Raw genomic sequence first — 24,849 nt, 5'->3', positions numbered from 1 at the left:
ATCCGAAGAAGTGGGCTGTAGCCCACGAAAGCTTATGCTCAAATAAATTTGTTAGTCTCTAAGGTGCCACAAGTACTCCTGTTCTTTTTGAGGATACAGACTAACACGGCTGCTACTCTGAAACTTTTCCAATGACACCTTACATGACTCATCTTGTACAAATTGCAACTTATTTCATAATCATATCATAATCATACAACCATGAAAAATATCAGGTGTAGTGTCACACCATATTCAACCTTTCTTGGAAAAACGTTCAATTTTCAAATCCTGATTCACCCTCAGATCAACCACATATCTATTTATGTCAGATTTAGTTATGTGGCTTAAAACTAAATGATTAACAAAACTCAGTGTGACTGATGCAATTCAAAGTGACATATCACAACATTCATACAAGTATCATTTTCATCTAGAATTGGGGAACACATAACTTTGTCTGAAAATACTGTTTCATTGAGAGGCCTATCACTAAGTTCAATCAGGATTGACTATTTACCCAAAAAAAACCCAAAAGACAATTACAATTTTTTTGTTATTATCACTCATGTTTCTGATAAACTAAGATCTCAAAGAAAGTAACATTCCATTAAAATGATGAAGCACTAGCTTTAGGGTTGAATTTTGATCTTTAGTGTGGCATAAACTTTAGCTTCCGTTGGGAGACTTGTTCTGATGCACGTCTGCCTTGAAGGTAGGATGCTTTGCATTATGAACACCCTCATCATCTTATGATATTGACTATAGCAGCACTCTTGCCATTATTATTTCATAACACTGTTTCCCAGGTAGGAGATAGCTCTGGGCATAGTCATATCTCATTATCATGTATTTTTCATACAGCCCCAAATGCATATTCATACATTGGGTGTGGGGGAGAGGAGAGGGAAGAAAAAAAGACTTGCATAGTTTGGAGTAATGTGATATGAGCATGGTGTTTGATTTCTCCCCCAAATTCAAATAGAGTGTAAGAAGAACACCTTCTCCTTCAGGTGATAATTTATGATTCCAAAAACAGCATCAAAGGAGCCCAAGCACTGTTTAGAATCTGTTTAGAATCAAACTGTCCTGTAATAACCTTGACATGGAAAGACTTGACACGTCTCCCAGCGACGCATTTGGTAGGTGTGGAAGAAGCTCATTTTCAGGAAGCAACTTGACAAAACCTTAGTACCTAACTAGCCAACGTCAGTCATCTACTCACTGTCAGTTCAAATGTTCATCTTCCCAAGGAATGGCATTAATTCACACTGGCATTCAAAGCATACTGTTATTGATATTAGATTTCAGACATAAAGTGAAAGTGCACAGTGAAATCATGGAGTGTGTATTTTGCTAAAAGAGACTGAAGCAAAGTCAAGAGGGAACTACTGGAGACTGGAAGGATGACAGGTGAGTGTGCTCTTGCATGTAAAAGGGAGATGGGCATACAGTGGGGCAAAAGAACCAAGGAAAATTTGTTTCATTTGTTAATTTGTCTTCTACAAGACACTGGCCACATCTTGTGCTCTTTTAAGGCAAGGCACATTTTGCTTACCTGCACTCAGATGAGAATTATTATTATTTATTATTTGTATTACCTAGGAGCCCTAGTCATGGATCAGGACGTCATTGTGTTCCAGACGGGATGACCTTTTAGCTGTAGAGTTCAACATCATACCTCTCAATCTATCTGCCAATAATCAAATCACAGTGTGCAACAAAGACCCAAAGTGAGGGACAAAAGGAAACCTCAAATGCTGTTGGAATCATTCCTTTGGGGTACACAGTGTTTCCTATAAGCTTGGTTTCATGCGTCTTTATTTATGAATCAAATAAGTTTCTCTGTGAGGCAATATCAAATAGGTGTAGAACATAAGTAACTTTGGGATTATACTGAGTGACACTCCTCAAAATTAGGTCCATTTGATGTGTATGCTCACCAGAGTTATCTCTGCTTCTACTGAAGAACATGGGGCTACATGCTCAACACAAGTTGGAAATGTAAGTTAGGGAACAATGCAATTGTCCAGTTATTGAGTAGTGCATCATACAAGGAACATGTTGCATTGTGCTCCATAGCATGCACTCTTTCCATTTAGAAAGGCTAGAAAAGGGGTGGAAAAGAACTCAATATGTGATTGTAATCTATAAAAGCATATGGGATTTGGAACCTGGCTGACTGAGACACTGCTTCTATCACTGTGTGATCCCACCACAGTTGTGACTGGCAAGCTAACACCTCCTAGAGCACTCAACATAAACACAAGATTAAATGTAGCGTACCAGCATCACACGTTCTACTACAGAGCGTCAAAGTGAAATTGGCATGATACCTGAAGCATTATCTGAATATCGTTTTCATTGTGTTGCTTTTCACAAGCATGAAGCAGAGTGTAGCAACTGATGTAGAACAGCAGAGGAAATAAACTAAAGAACACAAGATTTGGAAGGAAACAAAGAGTTAAAAATTATGGTAACCAAAAAACAGATTTTGGGAAAGAGGGAAGCAAGCAGGGGACAATCATGTGACATTCCATATAATTTTATTTCAAAGCTTTTCTCCTCCTAACACCTTATAAAATTTTAAGTGTCAGAATCTAGCTATTTATTCAAGATATTTCTATAGTGTTACCACCTTGGTACCCAAAATAGGGGTTTATAAGCAAAATATCTTCTCAAGCAACATGGTAGTGTTGCTAGCACATCAATGGAGTCCTATTCTAGTGAAACCTGTCTTGGAAGGCAGTGGAGTGGAAGTCCCGGATTGCTTCAGTACTCATCATTCAACTTTCATGGCAAGGTTTCAATCTATTTACAGCAAAGTTTCACTCTGCCGTTGGCTGCATTGATCCCCTTGGAATCCCAGCATCACAGATAGGTGGGAAATTTTCATTTGCCATTCTACTCTGTTTACCCTGAGGAGAATTCTAAGCAGATGAGGTAGCAGAGGGGAGAGAAGTAGACAACATGCTTTTGGGATCCCCAGTTTCCTGTTCTGCTGCAGGCAGCCCAAGCAGATGGTGAAGAGAAGCCTGGCCAATTTTAAAATAGCTGCTCCATACTGAAGCTCAGAAACAAATAATCACTTTCTAGAGGCTCCTCCCACAGCTATGGCAGCTCCCTTGGTGGGAATGGGGTAACAAAAATAATTTTCTGACTTTACTATTGAATGACAAGATTACAGCCAAGATTATATGTGATATCGTATTGCTCAGCCTAACAGAAACAAGCCTGCAAGGTCCAAAATATTGGCCAAGCACTTAGGTCAAAAGGGACAACAGTGAAAAGGATAGTGACTACTGTGAATGTCTGAAGAATTAAAATGGAAAAAAAAATATAAAGAAATATGTAACTATTAAAGGTGGAAGGAAATACATGTTTATGAATGGAAAGGTAAGTGCAAGTTAACATATTGTCAGGATGCTGCAGTGATGTTTAGCCAGCACATTCCTGGTTTTTGTTTTTCTTTTCTGTTGATCTGCATTTTTCTGCTTTTATCCCAGAAGGAGCGAAGCACTGTAGAAGTGCAGTAAAGATAAAAAAAGGTCAAATTTTCATACCCCCTAAAAAGGATTAAAATTTGGGCTGGTTCTGATTTTGTTTCCATTGATTTAATCATCTCCACACTTGAAGTAAAAGTAACTGAAGAAAGAGTAACTGAAAACTATACTGAGCATTTCATATTTAAAGCTGTGTGAAATTTCCATTACAAAAACACCAGAACAAATATGGCTAACATGGGTTCAGCACAAAACAGAAATTTATTCCAGGTCACAAATCTTAGGATCAGCCAGGTAATGGAGGTCAATTTGGAGCGAACCTGGGTTCAGTTTCCAGTAAACCTGGGCTAATTGATTTTCATGACTTATTTTTAATGAGTTAACCTGAAATGTAAATCAAACAAAATTCAGATGTATTAAATCTCACAAATTAACACCGAAGAAAAAACTGACACCAACCTCTGCAAACCAAAACCAATGAGTTTCACACAGCGTTAACAACGTGTCTCTGAAAAACAGTGTAACAAGTACCTAGGAAAAGAGCCATTAAAGTGTCTGCTTCCCAGATAATAATTCTATTCTCAAAAGAGACACATTGTCATGGTTTAGATTCATTGTGAAATAAACAGTCACAAAGTTCTGTCTTCTAACATAATTCATGTAAATAACAAACACAAAAGTACAGTGCATAATTATTCATTATTTAAAAGGAAGGATTGGAGAATTTAAGAAACACGTGTTATGTGTCTTATTTGGCAATTGCAATTACCTTGCTTCTCTGCTCTATATTTTAAGAGGAGAGGAGGGAGGCAGAGAGAGAGAGAGAGAGAGAGAAAGATGAATTGAGGGCTTATATTATATTATATATGCCAATATTTTAAAAAATATCTAAGGATATGAGGTGCCCAACTTGGCACACCAAAGGTATATACTTCCTGAAAATCAGTCCTTGTATGGCATCTCAAGTTCGGCACCCAAATATTGTGGCATTCATAATCTACTAGTCAGTTTTGAAAGATCATACCCTTATCTACACCTATATCCACACATAACCCCTCCCCTCCTACCCTGCCTCCTCTTTCTTGGTTTATCTAATGATTTTAAGCTGAAAGTATGTATATTGGCCAAACCGGACATTCTCTACTCAAAAGAATAAATGGACACAAATCTGACATCAGGAATCATAACATTCAAAAACTAGAGGGAGACCACTTCAACCTCTCTGGCCACTCAGTAACAGACTTAAAGGTGGCAATCTTGCAACAGAAAAGCTTCAAAAACAGACTCCAATGAGAAACTGCTGAGCTTGAATTAATATGCAAACTAGATACCATTAACTTGGGTTTGAATAGAGACTGGGAGTGGCTGGGTCATTACACATATTGAATCTATTTCCCCATGTTAAGCACCCTCACACCTTCTTGTCAACTGTCTAAAATGGGCCATCTTGATTATCACTACAAATTTTTTTTTCTCCTGCTGCTAATAGCTCATCTTAATTAATTAGCCTCTAACAGTTGGTATGGCTACTTCCACTTTTCATGTTCTCTGTATGTATATATATCTTCTTACTATATGTTGAAGTGGGCTGTAGCCCATGAAAGCTTATGCTCAAATAAATGTGTTAGGCTCTAAGGTGCCACAAGTACTCCTGTTATTTATGCTTCTCTGTTGCCTGCATTTGCAAAGAGGTATGGAGCTGCATTTATGCACCTGCTTTATATCTTTCACTGAGTCTGTATTTCAGGTATTATCCCCAGAGTAGTCACTAAGAGCCATGTATCTCCTGCAGTAGAGCTCACACACTTTCAAACAGATTATGTAAAACTTTATAAAAGTGGCAGTGTTTCATATTTAAAAAAATGATTAGCCATAGGCATGATCTTGTTTGATACAAAACTGGGGTGCTTCCCTGTAGGTAAAACTCACATTTTAGCCTTAGTCAAAGCATTAGTTCCTAGTTTGTTCAGTCTCTTGTGGAGTTTCCATTCTTAGACCTCCCCCTCTGAGTTTAGTAAGAAAATGAATAAAAAGTGCTGCTGTCGCTTTAACTATTAGTAAATGATTAGCATCTGCACAAGTGGTACTGCTCCATCAGTCATGGCTGCTTTCCAATATGGGGCTGATGAAGGAAATCCTCTTCTCTCATAAATCACTTGTGTCAATTAGGGATGCATCCCTTGCCGGGAGATGCAATTGACTGTTCCCAATTAAGGCCTAATGAATAAGAGTAAAAGGGGTGCTGGAAGCTTCCAGCCAGGCACGGCTGTTCTGGTTTGAGGTTAAGCTAAATGTTAAATAAAAAGAGTAACACAGGTAAAAAGAACAAGACTCACTCCTTTGAATTAATTAGCTAAGTCACTGCAATTCTGTACTCTCTTTTCCCTTAGGGTATTATGTTCTTTTTGTGGAAAGGATTATAAGAAGCATGATTAGAATAAAAGGGAAAAAAGTAGATTTGCCCAAGACACATGCTATTACCTGCATTATAAATTAAACAACATGGTACTGATAGTGCAGGTTACCACTGCCCTAACTTATCATTTGACTTGCAGCACAGCAACTGATAACTAACTTATATTAACACCATATAAAACAAGGCAGGGAGCAGTAGTCTGTGGGCAGTTCTTAATGGGCAGTTCTGGAATGATTCCACACATCAATATGATTTTCCTAGTTTATTCTGAAATCTCCAATTACAAATTAATAAGCAGCTTTACCCTGTGGTATATTTATATCATTATAGTTTACAGTGGCAATTTGGTAAGTAAACCTGCTACATGTTTAGTGTTAAAAATGGAACAAGAAAAAAATAATTTCAAGCACTGTCACACAGAAGACACCAGAAAACACTGAATTTTAAACTCTGAAAATTAATGTGTGTTTTATGTTCTGCTACTGCGGGAGCTGGTATAGCTAGTTAAAATATACCTCTATCTCGATATAACGCTGTCCTCGGGAGCCAAAAAATCTTGCCGCGTTATAGGTGAAACCGCGTTATATCGAACTTGCTTTGAACCACCGGAGTGCGCAGCCCCGCCCCCCCGGAGCACTGCTTTACCGCCTTATATCCGAATTTGTGTTATATCAGGTTGTGTTATATCAGGGTAGAGGTGTACAAAGAAGGCTACTGCATAAACACATAATGGAAACACAAACTGTGCACTGCCTGTGCGATATTAGAAGTGTCCTGCTTACTGCAGTTTGCCACAGACGAGAAGTGACCAATATTTAAAAAAAAAAAAAAAAAAAAAAAGAAGTAAATAGGAAAAGAACCCAAAGAGTGAACACAGGGAGATGGAGCAATTAAGGACTTCCTAGAGAGGTGGATTATATGAGCAAATACAGCGGAGAGAGAGATTAGATTTGGAAAAGATCTGTGAAGAAAAAAAGTGATGATTTGAAATAACACCAGGGCAATGCAACACTACAAGAGAAGACTGAGCAGTGAGTCAGAAGAGACTATAAATAGAGAAGAGTGGAAAGAGCAAGGAGACAAAATGGAAAAAGCAGAGAAAGAATAATTAAAATGTGTGGAAAAGGACAGAATAACAGGGTTGTTCAGCTGTCATATAAAAGCATTGTATCTTTCATACACCTGTACTCTACACCTTCAAATAAAAATCAATTGCATAGACTACAACCTGCAAAAAAAGAAGGCTAGGAAATATTTTCTAGTGAATGGAAACCTACTGGTTTAGTCACAGTTATCTGCTGTGACCTTGGCAAATCACTTAATCTACTCTGTGCCTCATGTCCCTATTTGAAAAATAGGAAGGAAATACGTCCTTCCTTGTTGTGAATATAAAATACATTAATGATTATGAGGTGCTCACATACCATGGCACCGAGGGGCATATAAGTAATTAGATAAACTAGCAGCATCTGTTTGATGTTGCAGAACACCAGAGACTCGTTACTGATTGGAAAACTAAGGGTTACAACTTGATTGTTTTATTTGTTGTATTAGAGAATCAGAGACCAAAGAATTACTAGTTTTCAAATGGTTTAAAAAAAAAATCCAAGTGAAGAAAACAATTGGCCCCCAGAAATATTCTAGATGGTGGAAAGAGTGAGAGAGGTGGATCTTCAGACCATTGTGTAAATAGGAAGGAGGAAAGCAAACTGGACTGAAGAACAGAAAAAGACACCAGAAAAATAGAATGGAGTAAATTAACAGGAGGTATTTCAGGTAAAGAAGGAAAAGAGAGAAATCTTGAACTAGATTCCTAAATGGTTAGTTTAGCAGTAAAGATTTCGGAGGATGAGAGCTACACATCTTCCACGTATGGAAAAGGACATAAGCCCATATTCTTGACAAACTGAAGTCTCAAGAGTTGGGCCTTGGGACAGATAAAGCATGAGTTTACCATAGACCAAATGAAAGAAATTGAAGAAGAATGGCTGAGAGATTGTCGCAGGGGGCAATGTTTCAGAGATGAAGCTAGGCAAATTTATATAGATGGGAGATATGACCCCCAGGTCACTTACTCATTCATACACAACCTCATCCTAAGCTTTTTAATACTAGAGTTGATGTGATATTTGAGTTGAGAAGAAACCTGGAGATGGTGGAGTTTTGTTTCAAGGTGCACTTATTACAAATTAGTAGAAGGCTGGGTTTTGATTGAATTAAAAGAGACCCTTGTAGAGCCAAGCAATCGTGAGGTGAAAGCAGCAGAAAATGAGTAAAGGCTGAAACGGGGCGGGGGGGAACAGAGTTGGGTATCAGCAGCATAAAATAGTTACACAAGAATAAAATCTGATAGGAAGTATGCCAAGGGGGTGCGATCAACAAAGAACTTTGGGAAACCATGGCAGGGAGGTTCAGTGGGAAAGGGTTTTCCATTGCCAAGCACAGAGAAGGAGTTGAATATGTAGAACCAAAACAACAGAAGCAAAGTGGCTGTAACTCCACCAGATGGTGCTTGATGATCTGGAAAATGTTACAGCCAATAGTTTTAAATGCAGCATTAAAAGGAAGAAAAATGAGGGCACAAATGGAGCCATAGACAGCTAAGAAAAGATCACTGTCCACACACAGAAGGGTAGTTTCAGTACTGTAAAAGGGTTAGCTGATAGAACACATATTTGTGAAGGTTGTTTTAGAAGATATTAGCTGAGTGTGAAGTGTCTAACATCAGGACCCTGTCATACTGCCCGTTGTACACACACATTAAGAAAGTGTCCCCATCCTGAGGAGTTTACAACCTAAATAGGCAAGACAGGCAAATGGTACAAGAAAGCAATACACCGTATAAGCAGAACATTGGAATCAAAAGCACAGAGCTTATGCAGCTTGCTCAAGCTCACACACAAAGTCTGTGGCAGAATCTGCAATTATTATTAGTTACAGTAACTCCTTACAAAAGTCGTCCCGGTTAACGTTGTTACGTTGCTGATCAATTAGAGAACATGCTCATTTAAAGTTGTGCAATGCTCCCTTCTAATGTCATTTGGCAGCCACCTGCTTTGTCCACTGCTTGCAGGAAGAGCAGCCCATTGCAGGTAGCTGGTGGGAGCTTGGAACCAGGGTGAACTGGCAGCCCCCCTATCAGCTCCCCGCTCCCCTAAGTTCCCTGTGCAGCAGCTGCCCAGCAGGCTAACAATTGCAGCTGTCCCTCCCCCCACTGCCATGTGCTGCTCCTGTCCTGTGTATTGGAGCTGCTCCCGGAGACTCCTGCTTGCTGTGGGGGAGGGAAGGAAGAGGGGGGCTAATGTCAGGGTGTCCCCCTCCCTCTTGGTCCTGCATCCCGCTTACCTCATCTTCCATAGAGCAGGGGGGACACACAACAGGGCTCAGGACGGAGGGAGCTTGCTGGCAGCAGCTGAGGTCTCAGCTAGCTGATCTAATTAACAAGGCAGTGTACCTAAAGGGGAAATGAGCATCTCTCTCTCTCTCACACACACACACACACACACACACACACCTGGTGTGTGTCTCTGTCTCCCTTCCCTCCATTCCTGCTGCCTTGTAGAGTGTGAGAGTTAACCCTTGAGAGCTCAGCCAATTGCTAGTTCATCATTTAGCAGTAAGGCATTCCCTGGGAAATATCCCACCCTCTGACTTCACCACCTCAACCAAACCTCACAATCATCATCGCTGTGTACCAGTGTTAAATTGTTTGTTTAAAACTTATATATATTGTGTGTGTGTGTGTGTGTGTGTGTGTGTATATATAATATAGTCTTTTGTCTGGTGAAAAAAAAATTCCTGGAACCTAACCCCCTCATTTACATTAATTCTTATGGGGAAATTGGATCCGCTTAACATTGTTTTGCTTAAAGTCGCATTTTTCAGGAACATAACTACAATGTTAAGTGAGGAGTTACTGTATTTCTATTACACTATAGGCCTCAACCAAGATCAGGGCTCCATTATGCTAGGCATTGCAAACACATAGTAAAAGACAGTCCTCTTCCCATAACCCTTACAATGTAAACAGATGAGGGAGACAAAGGGTGGTGAGAAGGATGTATTATTATCCACATTTTATAGATGGAGAAGTGAGATATTGAGGTTAAATAATTTTCCTAGGTAAAATAAAGTCTGTAGCACACCGAGGACTAATCTGTTTGAATCTCTTATCAGTATCTTAACAACAAAGCCATTCTTCCTTCCCGATCATATCTCTTTTTCAATAAGGCATCAGAGAAGAGTTTGCTAGAGGAAACTTCTTCATATTCTTTAGGCTCGAGGAACATGGGCAGATGGATTGGCAGACATACAACTATGTTATTTTCAGGAGTATGTAATTGTAATAGATCTATAAAGAATTACATATGGCTCTAATACAAATCCACTGACCAAAATGAGTGCTGATTTTCAAAAAAATATATACAACAGTATCTAAATGTAGTATTTTCCAGCAATGTTTATGTACTGTCTCTACAACTATTGTGCTATAAAATAACACAAATGAAACAGCCAGGGAACAGACACAACTTTCATTTATTGCATTTTTTATTCTTTTCGGCTGGCCCTAAATAATGACTGTAATTTGCACTGAAAAGCACTTGCAACTAGACTTAACTTCAACTTCAGATTGTCTGTAAAGCATCTAGCATGCTGTATATGCACACTATATATAACACATTATATAAACAAACAACAATTCATCATACTAAGTAAAGATTTTGGGGGTTTTTGGATTCCGGTGTGTGTATGTATAGATGGAATCTAATATGAACTAAAACTGAATATACTCCTGGACTAGATAACTTTGCACTATTTAAAGGACTTTGCAACGGTGCATAAATTTCAGACTTGGAGCTTGCAAAGGTTAGGATGAACCAATATTCAATTACCACTAGCATAGAACAAGATGATCACAAGCAAACAAGTAAAGAACAGAAAAGGCAACCAGGCTGTGGGAGTAAAATAATCAGGAATATGTGATAGAATACAGAGCTTTTCATGTCTAGGTCACTGGGTAAAGTCTGATCTAGGTTAGTAGCAAACAACTGATGGATATTAAGTGGCCTCTGTGAGTTGGGTCTTATTCCAGTTTTTAGTATACATGTGTTCACATCACAGACACAATCTGCCTATAATTGACATCCTTATTGACATCAGCAGATAGGCCAAAAAACTACATTCACAGAGAAACTGAGTAACCCTTTCAACCTTAGTGGTCCCAGTTCAGTGTAAAGACACATTGGTGGGACATTCTGGGAATGCTTTCATTGCTGTCATCTGAGCTGTGGCTGAACAACTGAGAATGACTGTTCAATCTTGCTAATTCTGTAACTTTCACAAATGTGATGTTGGGGAGGGATAGGCAGGTAGAGGCAAGAACCAAATTAGGTTAAAAGAGCTTACAAGAAAAGGTGATAGTATTAAGACTCATTTATCGGAGATTGAAAAGTCAGGATATATAAACTTGAGTATCTGTATAACAGTGATAATTTAGTTGAGAGCAAAGAAGAAAACAACATGCAAAAGGTGTATAGACATTGAATCTTGCAGCACATTATGTGGAACAAAAACTGTCCTGAATTAACATAATTTATGGAGACAAATACAAAATGATTTCTTTGGAAAAACCAACAGTCAACCAAATAAGTGAAGGGTCTGAGCAGGCTGATCAGAACATTCAAGATAGTTTGGTTGTACAAGATCAACAAAATCCTCTAATGGAGTGGGTAAGTCAGTTGAATTGAAGACCAGAGTAAACAAGTTTCCCCTTGCTTCAAGAATAGATGGGTCTAGGAATTAGGCAAGTCAAGTGAACTAAAGACCACAGGAGTTACCAGAGTAAGCAAGTTTCAGACAGGCTCCAAGCAGGGACATGCACTATAGATCTAAGAATTTAGTTAATCAAGGCTGGTAATGATGCACTTCTTCATTGTGACTCCTTTCTGCTTGCTCTGAGACAAAGTTTATCTAAGTATCAGAAAGTGCCAGTGCTTGATGAGATTTTTTCCTTTCTTTCAACAGATACACAGTCTTCACTCTAGGAGCAGTGTCTTGCACTCCAGTTTAATTCCAAACTACTGGAAGGCTAACTCAGTGCACCCATCTAAATGTCAGGTACCCACAAAATGTGAAAAGGTAGGAAAAATGGAGCTGGGCTGGGGGTGGGTAGGGGGATACTATTCTACAGTAAGAGGTCTGGAGGAGAGGAGTCAGCTGAAGTGCAAACTCACTGAGGTGAGGTCCTACATTAGAATTTAACTAGAAATCAGTGAGACAGAAATTGACCAGAAATCTGGTTAATCTTATGTTCATCATTCACTCTTTTCAGGTAGTTTTTTGAGAATCTGTAATAGTATTATATATATATATATATATATATATATATATATAAACTTTTCACATTCAAAGCACTCTGCAAAAAATGATTAATCCATCCATAGCACCCCGTGAGATAAATTTTATCCCCATTTTACAGATGGGGAAACCAAGGTAAAGTGGTTATGCAACTAGCTCAAGGCCACACAGTCAGAGCCAGTGCTGGGATTAACAACTCAGAAGATCTCTGGTCCCCAACCCCTGCACTCATTCAAGTAGATCACACCTCCCTAGATAAGGGAGAAGATCTAAATTTACTGCATTTAAAAAAAAAATATTTAGGCCAAGGTTTTCAAAAGTGACTAGTGATTGTGTGTGCCCAACTTGAGACTCCTTAAAGGGGCCAGATATTCAGAAGTGGGTGCTCAGCACTTTCTGAAAAATCAGGCCCTTTTAAGGTGTCAAGTCGGGCACACAAAATGATTAGTCACTCTCGAATACATTGGCCTTTTTTGTATTACGTTTGCTGCCTGTGTTTTCTTTTCACGTATTGTATATGCTAATGGAAATAAGTCTTCTACTGTTTGTTTATAACCAGTGAGTGCACTGCTGCTTTAAAGGTGATAAAGGTTAGTGCTAACATGAAAGCTTCGCCTTTGATGAATGCTGAAGAAAGAAAGGCATTACAGGAATTTATCCAGGATGAGCATGTCCAGCACTTAGTAGATACACTGAATAGGCATCATTGGCAGTGAAATGTGAAGATGACCTAAATTGTCAAGGCCTAACCAGAACTCATGGGGACGTCATTAGTGGCATCTGCGGAGTCAGAACACTAGTTTCAAAGGCAGCCAAGTAGCTTCTGATCATGCCAGTTACAAAGACTGATCTGGCAGAGACAAAGCACATGTTTCTCAAAGCAACCAGAGACTTTAAAATCCAACGGCTTCTTGAAGTGTAATTCTTTGTTCATTCACACTGTTTTCTTAAATTTGAAGAAAAAGAAAAAAAAACTAAAAGAGAAAACAAATTCCAGAGATAAAAAAGTCCCTGCTTTCCCTCACTTCTACCTTTAGAAATATGAATTATTATGAAAGGAGGAAGTGCAATGAACTGTGTCAGCACATGACTATGTAAATATACCCAACTCAATCAGAATGAGATGCTCTGTTTTACTTAGCTAGCTAGTATTTATATTGCATTCAGCTCCAAAGCATCTGAGGACATTACAATATTATCAATGCAAAGCATACGGACCATTCGACGGTGTTGCCCGTTTAATTTCCTCCTTTCCAACCCATTATATAATTAATCTAATTAACCACTGCGTCTAGGGAACTTGATCTTAAACTAAACAAAAGTCCTAAGAATTGCACTGGACCTAAATTACTGCTCTTCACTTTTGCTAACTGCCTGAATTTCTCTCAGGGTACATGTGGTAAATGAAAACCACAAAATTTACAAGGACTGAGACCAGCCAACCAGGCTCAAATATTATGGACTTTTGCTTTGAAAAAAATTCCTCTAAAGCTATCACTCTGGGAAATGCTGGAGTACCTGACTGAAGCCCAAGGGTTTCAAATGTTTCCTTTGTTCAGAAATAGAATAGTGTTCAAAATAGTAACTATTATTGGTGCTGGTTTTTGGAATTACATGCTGTGCTGCTGCTGTCACGTTAAGGTTTTTTCTTATTTATTGACAAATTCTCCGTAACTGACTGACAACTGCTATTAACTCAACAATCATGTTTCTTAGTATTGTCTTCTGGTGTCAATGGCTGTAGAGCTCCAGAAAGGAAAGGCATCTAAAGCAATGCAAACAAGCTGGAAGGAGCAAGGAACCTAGAAGAATAAAATGACTTTTCTGGGAAAAATTTAAAAAGGAGAGAAAACCTACAGGAGCTCTGAACTGAGAAAGATATAAATTGCTGAGTGGTATTTGCATTGCAGCTGTGCCTAACCTATTTTGACCATTGCTATAAAAAAAGATGCCTCAAAGAACCTCTCAATACTATTTTATGCCAAAACCACTCAAATGTGGATGCACACATTTAGAATCCTAACTGCATAATTAGGCACTTTAAGAGAAGTGGCCTGTTTTCAGAAATGCAGAACACCTGAAAATTGCATAGAATTCAACAGGATAGGTATTCAGCATCTTTCAAACTCACATCACTTTTGTTAGGTGCTGAAGTATAGATTTCTCTTCAGGCAGCCAAGTTTGAAGATTTCATTCTGTGGGTTTTGGTTCCTTGTGAACAAACTTTCTGTACCTGCATCCCAGTTGAATACCCATATCTGACATAAGCAACTCAAATAGTTTTGTTTGACATGATCTATGTATCTTATTTATTTATCTTACAGCAACAGCATCAAGTTCAATAGTGATGCCATCAATCTTTTAGCAATACTTGATTCCAGAGTGCAAATGAAGCATGTTGATCCATCTGATTAATATATTCTAATACCTTTGCCATTCCTTTATAAATTAAATCTATAATAAAAAAGGCAGCTGTATTATCTCAAGTGAAGGAGAAGATAACGTCCCTTCCTCCCAAGAGACAGAAAGATGTTTAATATTTAAAGTCATGGTGAAACCTCATATAATTTACTCTTCTTGGGCCAGATTCTCCATTGCCCTGCACCTTTTAGTCATTTGCATCAATGCAAAATAGGTGCAAATTGCTACTGTTTTTAATGTATATCCATTTTCATCCATTTTCCATTCTCTTTCCACTCCTGTAAATGACTACACAGGGAGCAATGATGCAAAGGACAATCTGACCACTTAAGTCTGCAAAACTGGGCTAGGGATCTCATAAGATCAGGCTTTTTCATGGTCTTTTCCTGCTGTTCTTGAATTTTCTATTCTTGATTCTATAGTATTGTAATTCAGATTTTACAGTTTGATTCCATACATAGGCAATGCTGTGGTGAGAGGGTTATCTTCTCAAGCACACTCCCTCATTAATAACTCAGAAGGCCTAATGAGGAAAAATGTAACCTTAATAAACAAACACAAAATGCAACCTAGCAGTCTATCAAACTTGGTGTGCATGTCCAGAAATCCAAAATATTTCCCAGAAGTAGTTGAAAATGTCCGTTTAACACCATAAGAATTTTTAATACCCCTTTCAATTTTCTGAGAATTTAAGCATCCTACAATTTGCAGGTAAAACAAGAAGATAACATATTACTTACATCGTTCTGATCATCTTTTGCATTGTAATAGATGATTTCATTTTTCTGTGGGGAAAAAAAGAAAAGAAAAATCATTCCATTAGTTGAAAAATGATGATGAATACAGAGGTCCACGACCTAAAGTAAACCTGAATGGGGGGAGTGATAGCTCAGTGGTTTGAGCATTGGCCTGCTAAACCCAGAGTTAAGAGTTCAATCCTTGAGGGGGCCATTTAAGAATCTGGGTCAAAAAAAATAGTTGGGGACTAGTCCTGCTTTGAGCAGCGGGTTGGACTAGATCCCTTCCAACCCTGATATTCTATGAATATATATATGTAAGGGTTAATCCTGAATTTCATGAACACCCCAGTTAATTTCCCAGCAAGATCAGGCCCTTCCTTAGTTCTGTCTTCTTTGTGAACCAACAGATACAACAGAGAAATGTCATTTATTAAGCACTTCTTTCCTGAAAATTTATAAAAAGTATATCAACAACAACTTGAAGAGTGTATGAATTCACCACCTAAAGTGATAAATATATGCAACAAAACAACCTATCAGACAATAGACATGATAACTCACTAACTTTACAAATGTAAGTGGGTTATTAAGTCTTTCTTGCACAGATTTCATTCTTCATGTTGGGTAGTAAAAATAAGCCCTGGGACTATGCATCAGGAAGACAATCTAATTGCTGTGGCATACAACAGAATGTAATGCTCCAATGGATGAATTGTAACATTCTAAATCTAACAGAGCCGTGAACTAGCGTAACGTTAGCTATTGCTGCAATATCATTCTGAATCTTGATTTACTGATTTCTCGAGAGGGTTAAAAATTGGCAAATTTTTCCATAAAAAAATCAGTCATTTCTGTTGTACATCTATCAATCCTGCAGAATTCTGTAATGTGGACACTGCTCACCAATACATTGAGTCTGCTTTCCAATAAATATCACTTTTGTAACATATAATCCTTTGCACTTATTTACACCCTTCTGCTCAAGGATCTCAAGAGTGTTATGCTAAGACCCTAAGTCAGTAAAGCACTTAAGTATGTGCTTAAAGTTAAGCACATGCGTAAGTATTTTGCTTGTATCAGAGCCTAAATCACAAGGCAATCATTATTGCTAGAGGTCAACCTCCAAAATCATTGTCATTTGTACTTTTAATCCTGTTTATATTAAATAACCAATTTTACAAGGATATATTTGAACTCTTACTCTTTCTCTACCTTTCTTTCATGCAATAATTGATAACTAAGTGAAACATTAGCCCAAAACAGGCTCACAAAACTGGGTGACTGGGCAACAAAATGGCAGATGAAATTCTGTGTTGATAAATGCAAAATATTGCACATTGGAAAACATAATCCCAACTATACATATACAATGATGGGGTCTAAATTAGCCTGTTATCACTTAAGAAAGAGATCTTGGAGTCACTGTGGATAGTTCTCTGATAACATCCACGCAGTGGGGAGGTATAGCTCAGTGGTTTGAGCATTAGCCTCCTTAACCCAGGATTGTGAGTTCAATCCTTGAGGGGGCCATTTAGGGATCTGAGGCAAAAATCTGTCAGGGACAGTACTTGGTCCTGCTGTGAAGGCAGGGGACTGGACTGGACTCGATAACCTTTCAAGGTCCCTGCCACTTCTATGAGATAGGTATATTTCCAAAAAAAAGAGGGAGGGGAGGCGTGCAGTTAAAAAAGCTATCAATGTTGGGAATCCTTAGGAAAGGGATCAATAATAAGACAGACAAGATCATATTGCCTCTATATAAATTCATGGTATGCCCACATCTTGAACACTGCATGCAGATGTGGTTTCCACATCTCTCATTTATATATATATATAGAGAGAGAGAGAGAGAGAGAGAAGAATTGGAAAAGATTCAGAAAAGGGCAACAAAATGATTAGGGTTATGGAACAGCTTTCATATGAGGAGAGATTAATAAGACAGGGACTTTTCAACTTGAAAAAGAGACTACTAAAGGAGGCATGATAGAGGTCTATAAAATCATAATTGACGTGGAGAAAGTAAATAAGGAAGTGTTATTTACTCCTTCTCATAACACACTAGGGGGTCACCAAATGAAATTAATAGGCAGCAGGTTTAAAACAAACTCGGAAGTATTTCTTCACACAACACACAGTGAACCTGTAGAACTCCTTGCCAGAGGATGTTGTGAAGGCAAAGACTACAACAGGGTTCAAAAAAGAACTAGATAAGTTCATAGAGGATAGGTCCATAAATGGCTATTAGCCAAATGCAAAACCATGCTCTGAAGTCTCCCCTACTCTCTGATTGCCAGAAGCTGGGAATGGGCGACACGAGATGGATCACTTGATGATTACCTGTTCTGTTCGTTCACCCTGAAGGACCTGGCATTGGCCACTGTTAGAGGACAGGTGGACCAATTGGTCTGACCCACTATGGCCGTTATGTTCTTATGTAAACCGAGTATATTTCTACATCAATGGTTCTTTTATAGAAATGTATTCTATATATTAAAAGTGTATGAAAAGAACCAAAATACAAACCCTTATTCATATGCATACATCTTACTCATATGAGTAATCCAGGCTACTCACATGAGTGAAAATTTGCAGAACCTGGCATCTAAAAGGAAGATACACCTTTTCCCTCATATAAATATCAACATGCAAGATTAATTTGAAGAGGACTAACTATGAGTACAGCAATTCTGAAGTTCTAGGCTAAACACAATTAATTTTTGATGATAATAATAAAGCCACCATGCTTTGTGGCCTTGGATGAAGCCATTTCACTTCACTTTCGCCATCTCTCAAATAGAGATAATGATACTAAACAAACTAGGAAAATGCAACATAGATGGAGCTACTATAAAGGGGTGCAAAACTCTCAGCTCATCACATGCACAGACACATGAGGAAATTCCTTTTACCACTAGAGAGCAAAGCTAATTGTGAGTACATTGATCGTTTTCTGGCTATGCCAGAACAAGGACAGGAGACACTGGATGTGGTTTAATTAGGCCGCAACATTATTTCTAAATTGCATAATCATTTACATCATTGAAGACCTTAGTGGTTCAGGAGCCAAATTAGTGATCAACATTACCCAAAAGAGCCACAGTAGTGGGAATCCATTGTTTTATTTATTTATTTATACTCTCTCTCTCTCTCTGTATACATAAATAAAATTAATTATTCTCTCAGCAAAATGACTGACCAAATATTATTATTTTATCAACTACAATTGTAAAAGCATCCTGAATGGTAATAACTTAGACTGGTTAATAATTAAATCGGACAGTGTTTTAATTATGTGCTGCAAAGAGCCACTTGTGGCTCGCGAGCCTCAGTCTGAGTATCACTGTTTTTTTATATACCCCAGTTATAGGGTATAGGCTGTCAGCCCTCCCTCAGCCAACCCACTGCTGGGACCTTGCCACCTCCTCCGACCCTCAAATGAGGGCTAAGTGGGGGGGGGCTATAAAGGAGCAGGGGGTTGACTTCCTGCCATACTAGTCATAGGAGCCCCATGACTAGTTCTGCTCCTTTAGATAACGCATCTTTGAAATCCTTTACCAATCCATTTTATCTGATCACTGTATCCCTTCCCTATGGAGTACCTGTGCTGGACATCCACCCCACACTTATATAATGAGTTGGGACATCATAGCCTAACCCACATTTCACCGTTCATCCCAACTAAGCCCCCAACCTGCTGTGGGGAAAGAGAACCCCCCACCCTTTGCCTTGGCCAATCTGGCAGTGAGGACAGTAATTTCTCCCAGCCCACTGAGAAAGGAGTGATGACATGTAATGCTCACACTGGATCATGACAAACCTGGTATTTAACTACTCCCAGGGGCGGGGTGTGTGTGCTGCTCAGCCTGCTCCAGGGAAAAGAGCGTTTTTCCTGCACCAGTGTGGACTTCAATAGTCTGCCCTCTCTTCCAGTCACCTTGTGAGAGATGGGTCAGCATCCCCACACTGACCTGGGCTGAAGCTGCCACAACAAGTCGCTCTCTAGACCTTAATGGGGAACAGGTTTTCCAACAAGCTAGACAACAGCCTCCACCGCTTAATGTGCTGTGAGGTCAGTCTCATAACCTGATGGTTCCAAAACAGGAGGTAGTTTAGCACATAGTTTGTGAAGAGAGTTGAAAGAAGCAAAAGTTTCTCTTTCCTTCCATCCTGTTATTTCATACACCATTGTATACAGACATACTTGGTGGTAAAGATATTGTCTGTTTAACATTTGTTGAAGCTCTAATCCTGCAAGATGCTGACTGCATCATATACTGCTGTGAATTAGTCCATTGCTACTCCTGTTTGACCCAAATAATCAGGAACATTAAAAACGACCTTTAAGCAAATGAAGCTCTCAGAAACATGAGGACAAGTTTAACCAAGATAAGCGCAGAAGGAAAGAATTAAATTCTTGTTTGGTGATATATTACATTTTGTGCTCCTTGTAGATAGTACCTACACAAAACATAAACCAATAAGGACATTTTGTCTGTTTCACTACACTTTATATAGAAAACATGACCTACACTGTATTATGATGCATTGAAGCCAGCACAAGCTCACAAATTAGATTTATGGATCAGTTAAAATTTGAGGCCTATTTTTCATACTTAACCACCACTAGATGACAAGAACAAATTGTTTTGATTCTGATTTTCAACCAACTAGCTATTTATTAACTCCCGGGCACAGGGAATTTGAATCCACCTCATGATATGCACCAGTACACTATCCTGCCATTAGGGAAGTTACAAATGGTTTCCAGCAGGTCTAAGATGGAGGGTTTCCCCTACCCCACCACCACCACCACCTTCTTCTTCTTCCGGTAATAATTTGGAGACTAAAATTAAACAAAGGAGGAAGTCATCATTCCCACTTGTGAGCATAGGGTTCATTTGCAAACACAGGTCTTGTGGTACAGTCCTGAATCATGTTTATGGGAGAAATGACTTCAGGTTATTCTACATTTAAATGAGAAATTTGTACATGATCACAATGGTTTTACATATTAGTGAGACTTTCCCAGGGGTGATAATTCACAGCCATGAATTGCTATTGCATAGTAAGCAATTTAAGTATCTGACAATATCAAAAACAAATGATGATTAGATTTAGGACCAATTTAGTAATGTCACTTTTCTGGCTGTCCAGATTATCCTTATCCTACCATGCTTTCATTGATCCTATTGTCTGCTAAAGTCACATTGATTTTGTGTTATCATTTCGGTCATTTCATTGAAAGTTTTGGATATGAAGTAATTCCTATGGGCATTAAGAGTTGTATACATTACAAATTGAGTTATGTTAGTAACTCCCCAAGATACAGCTATTCAACATACAGAATCCAATGCCTCTGATTTCCAGGCCTGTGCAGAGATTTGGGCAAACACACAGATAAATAAACAAGAATATAAGCATGAGAAAACATCCAGTTTCAAAATATTTGCAAATGGAATCTGGACACACACCACAGTCACTAACTTAAAGGAGGCTCACCATTTTCTCTCTTACAGAACAATTTGAGAGAGGCAATGCATTGACTCCATTGGTTGCAATCTCAATTCACAACTAAGTGGAATTTAAGCTGAAGGCACTTACCTCCTCTCACGAAGCACTTAACACATTGTAGGATCAAGCTCGTTCAATAAGGGGATAAAGGGAGTAAATTTCAGAAAGAATCCTGTCTTACAGCACATTCATTATTATTTTGTGTTAAACGGTGCCAACTTGCTTCTGGAAACCACTAGTTTCAGAGTAGCAGCCGTGTTAGTCTGTATCCATAAAAAGAACAGGAGTACTTGCGGCACCTTAGAGACGAACAAATTTATTTGAGCATAAGCTTTCGTGAGCTACAGCCCACTTCATCAGATGCATAGATTGGAACATACAGTAAGAAGATAAATATACATACAGAGAACATGAAAAAGTGGAAGTAGCCATACCAACTGTAAGAGACTAATTAATTAAGATGAACTATTATCAGCAGGAGAAAAAAAAATGTTTGTAGTGATAATCAAGATGGCCCATTTTAGACAGCTGAGAAGAAGGTGTGAGCATACTTAACATGGGGAAATAGATTCAACATGTGTAATGACCCAGCCACTCCCAGTCTCTATTCAAACCCAAGTTAATGGTATCTAGTTTGCATATTAATTCAAGCTCAGCAGTTTCTCGTTGGAATCTGTTTTTGAAGCTTTTCTGTTGCAAAATTGCCTTTAAGTCTGATACTGAGTGACCAAAAAGAATAAATGGACACAAATCTGACATCAGGAATCATAACATTCAAAAACCAGTAGAATACTTCAACCTCTCTGGTATATATATCTTCTTACTATATGTTCCATTCTATGCATCTGATGAAGTGGGCTGTAGCCCACGAAAGCTTATGCTCCAATAAATTTGTTAGTCTCTAAGGTGCCACAAGTACTCCTGTTCTTTTTGTAAACCACTAGTACAGCATATTATGCATCCATCTTTAATAGACAGCCTGAAAAGAACAGCAGCCACAGATTACAACATTTTACTATTACTGCCAGTTAATGAAGTTACTCCTTTGGATTGCATGGTAGAGGTGTATGATATGAAGATCCTGGTTCAAATCCCAGCAATGACCCATGAAGAGTATAGTCCTTACTAGTCCTGATCAAAACTGTTTATTGGTGGAAAAATAGTTTCTTGACAAAGAGCTTCTCCGCCACCACTGAAACAAATATTGCTTTCCACAGAAAACTTTTGACTTTTTGTAAAAAAAAAAAAAAAAAAAATATACCTCCACCCCAAAACCTAAAATTTTCAGCTTAAAAAAATTTAAAATTTTGATTTGGAAATGACCCAGAATGTTCAAGGGATTTGTAGTTACGTGCCTTGTACTCCCCCCCTCCCCCGACTCTTTTTCACTCTGGTGGTCTCCCAAGCCAGACTACACAGTCCAGCAAGAGGGGAGACTGCAGTGTTTCACATAGGAGACTGGAGATATGAGGAACCCAAACGATAACAGCACCATGGCAGCATTTCCAAATAAATTTTTTTCAAGTTTAGGCCAAAAAATACACATTTTCTTTTCAGAACTTCATATACGGTAGTATAGGAAAACAAAGTGTTATCAGTATGGTTTAAAAAAAAAAAAAACACAATCACCAGGCACAACAGAAAGAGTCCTAAAGTAGCAGTTCTCAAATCCATACAGAGCTAAAATTGTGTTGGCTCTCCTCATCATTATATTTGCCACAGAGATGTTATGAAATTATGAATTGGAAAGGAGACATCCATAGCAAAAATCACCATTAAGCAGTGTCCCATACTATGAAAATATTTGAGAACCCTTGCTTTATAGAGTCACCCTATACAGCACTGTAATCAATTACTGCATAAGTTATACTGTAGTAGGATACAGTATGAATAAATTAATATAGAAAATAAATTGAAGTGTTTTAAAATCTTACATTAAATTCATATTTCTCTTTTTATGTATTCAACATCTCTGCCTTCACATCATATTTTTCTACATCTTCTGTCCTATTTTACATAAAATTCTGCCAAAGCAACCTAGAAGAGGTGAAGTATAATGTCATTGTTGAATGCAGTAATCCTCACAGTAATGAAAAACCACCAGGAAATATGTGGATATGTAGGAAACGGGGGAAACACACACACACACACACACACACACCCCCCAAACAAATTTCTGGTTTCCTTCGTGTTTCTGTTATATATCAGAGCAACCTTGTTTTGAACACAAGGATTAGAGATGGGCACAATTTTTCAGACACAATTTTTTTTCAAGTGAAAAATGTAGATTCTGCACCAGCAAAACATTTAATTAATTCTTGTCCATTCTGCCAAATTGTTTTGGTTGGAAAAGCTACTTTAAAAAAAGTTTCATTTTGACATTTTCAGAACAAATTGGTTCCATTTTTCAGTTCAAAAGGATCTTTTTCTTTCTAAGTTTCCTTTAGTTTTAGAAACATTTTAAAACCATCAAAATCTAAATGTTTAGTTTAACACCAAACGTTATTTTTACACTTTTTGACTTGCAAAAAAAAAATATATATATATAATAATTTTCTGTTAGAAATTGAACATTTTTTTTAATTTTTCAGAATCGCCACCAAACCAACATAACCCATTATTCACACAGCTTTACCAAGGGTTCATAAATGCAGGTACAATTCTCAACTCTGATCCCGCAACGTACAATGCAGGGTAAGACCCTCATGCCTGAACTGGGCCCCATGGACTTCTCTCAACAGGAAGCAAGGAGAACACAACTGTTTCTTAATACCTTTAGTCAGGCTCCACAGTATTAGCTTGTCTCCTTTAAGGAAAGTGATGTACAGTCATCTTTTTTCTTGACTGCACAGTTTAATCATTCAACTGCTTTAATACCATGTCCACATACAGATTTTGAGATCATTTTATGTCACAAATCAGTCCCAAATACTTAGCAAATAAACAGAACATGCATGCAAGTTTTGGGAACCATATACTAGAGTACCAAGTAAAATTGTTACTGAATTATACTGTTTTGGCTCTCTTCATGTGGACATATCAAAATGGTTGACCAAGAAAAGCTGAAATGGTCTGTTAAGTGTTTAGGAAATGCCAGTCAATACGTCTTTTATTAAGTGTTGGTAAAACACATCTGGTTTATTTTCTGCAGACATTTTTCTGCCATCCCGTGCAGATAAAGAACTATTCTTTCTGTTTCCTTTAGGATCATTATGATTCAACACGAACCTAACGGGCCCTAAGAGAAATAAGCTATCTAGCCTCAGTTCAATACCTCTCTTTGTCTGACATATACTTGTCAGGCACAGTTAGACTTGGCACAAAAGAAAGCTAGATGTGACCTGCAATAAAGACTAAATTATTCCATCTCGAGGTGTCTCTAAACAAACCATTGCTGGGTAAAAATTTTGTCTATTTCATAAATTTAAAAAAAGCCAACTATTACAATTAGTTTGCTAATAATGCTTTAAAAGTCTTGTTTAGGTTAAATTTCAGACAGGCAAAATGAATAAAAAAAGAATATCAGCTAATAACATTTTCCCCTTAGTCTTTGAGTTAAAACGCTGATTTGCCTCCTGTCTCTACAGCCAACTTGCAAAAGCACAATAATTTAATAAAATAAAAATGGCTAAATATACAGGAAATAACGTGAAAATTATTCAGTTTCTAAATAATTCTTGTTATAAAAACAGTACTCAAGAAAAATCAGCTATTTTTAATGTGATTATTAGGCAAATCATAGAATCATAGAACTGGAAGGGACCTCGAGAGATCATCTAGTCCAGTCCCCTACACTCAAGGCAGGACTAAGTATTATCTAGACCAGTGGTTCCCAAACTTGTTCCGGAGCTTGTGCCGGGAAAGCCCCTGGTGGGCCGGGCCGGTTTGTTTACCTGCCACGTCTGCAGGTTCGGCCAATCGC

The 24,849-nt window shown here is 38.2% G+C and overlaps 1 protein-coding gene across 5 annotated transcripts in view; it reads right to left on the bottom strand.

The window, feature by feature from the left end:
* CACNA2D1 (calcium voltage-gated channel auxiliary subunit alpha2delta 1) overlaps window positions 1–24,849 on the bottom strand; it is a 658,640-nt gene that overhangs the window by 299,431 nt on the left and 334,360 nt on the right. For 4 of the 5 annotated variants that reach the window (XM_026648660.2, XM_026648662.2, XM_026648663.2 and 1 more), the window contains one exon: window positions 15,417–15,461. The exons of the other annotated variant lie outside the window; for it this stretch is intronic. In XM_026648660.2, the coding sequence (XP_026504445.1) occupies window positions 15,417–15,461 (45 nt within the window). The remainder of the gene's footprint in view (window positions 1–15,416; window positions 15,462–24,849) is intronic. 5 annotated transcript variants of the gene reach the window in all.

The sequence above is a fragment of the Terrapene carolina genome, unplaced genomic scaffold, assembly GCF_002925995.2.
Source record: "Terrapene carolina triunguis isolate 2854851 unplaced genomic scaffold, T_m_triunguis-2.0 Scaffold68, whole genome shotgun sequence".
NCBI lineage: Eukaryota > Metazoa > Chordata > Testudines > Emydidae > Terrapene > Terrapene triunguis.
The sequence above is the reverse complement of the archived record's forward strand: the minus strand, read 5'-3'. Positions and strand labels throughout refer to the sequence as shown.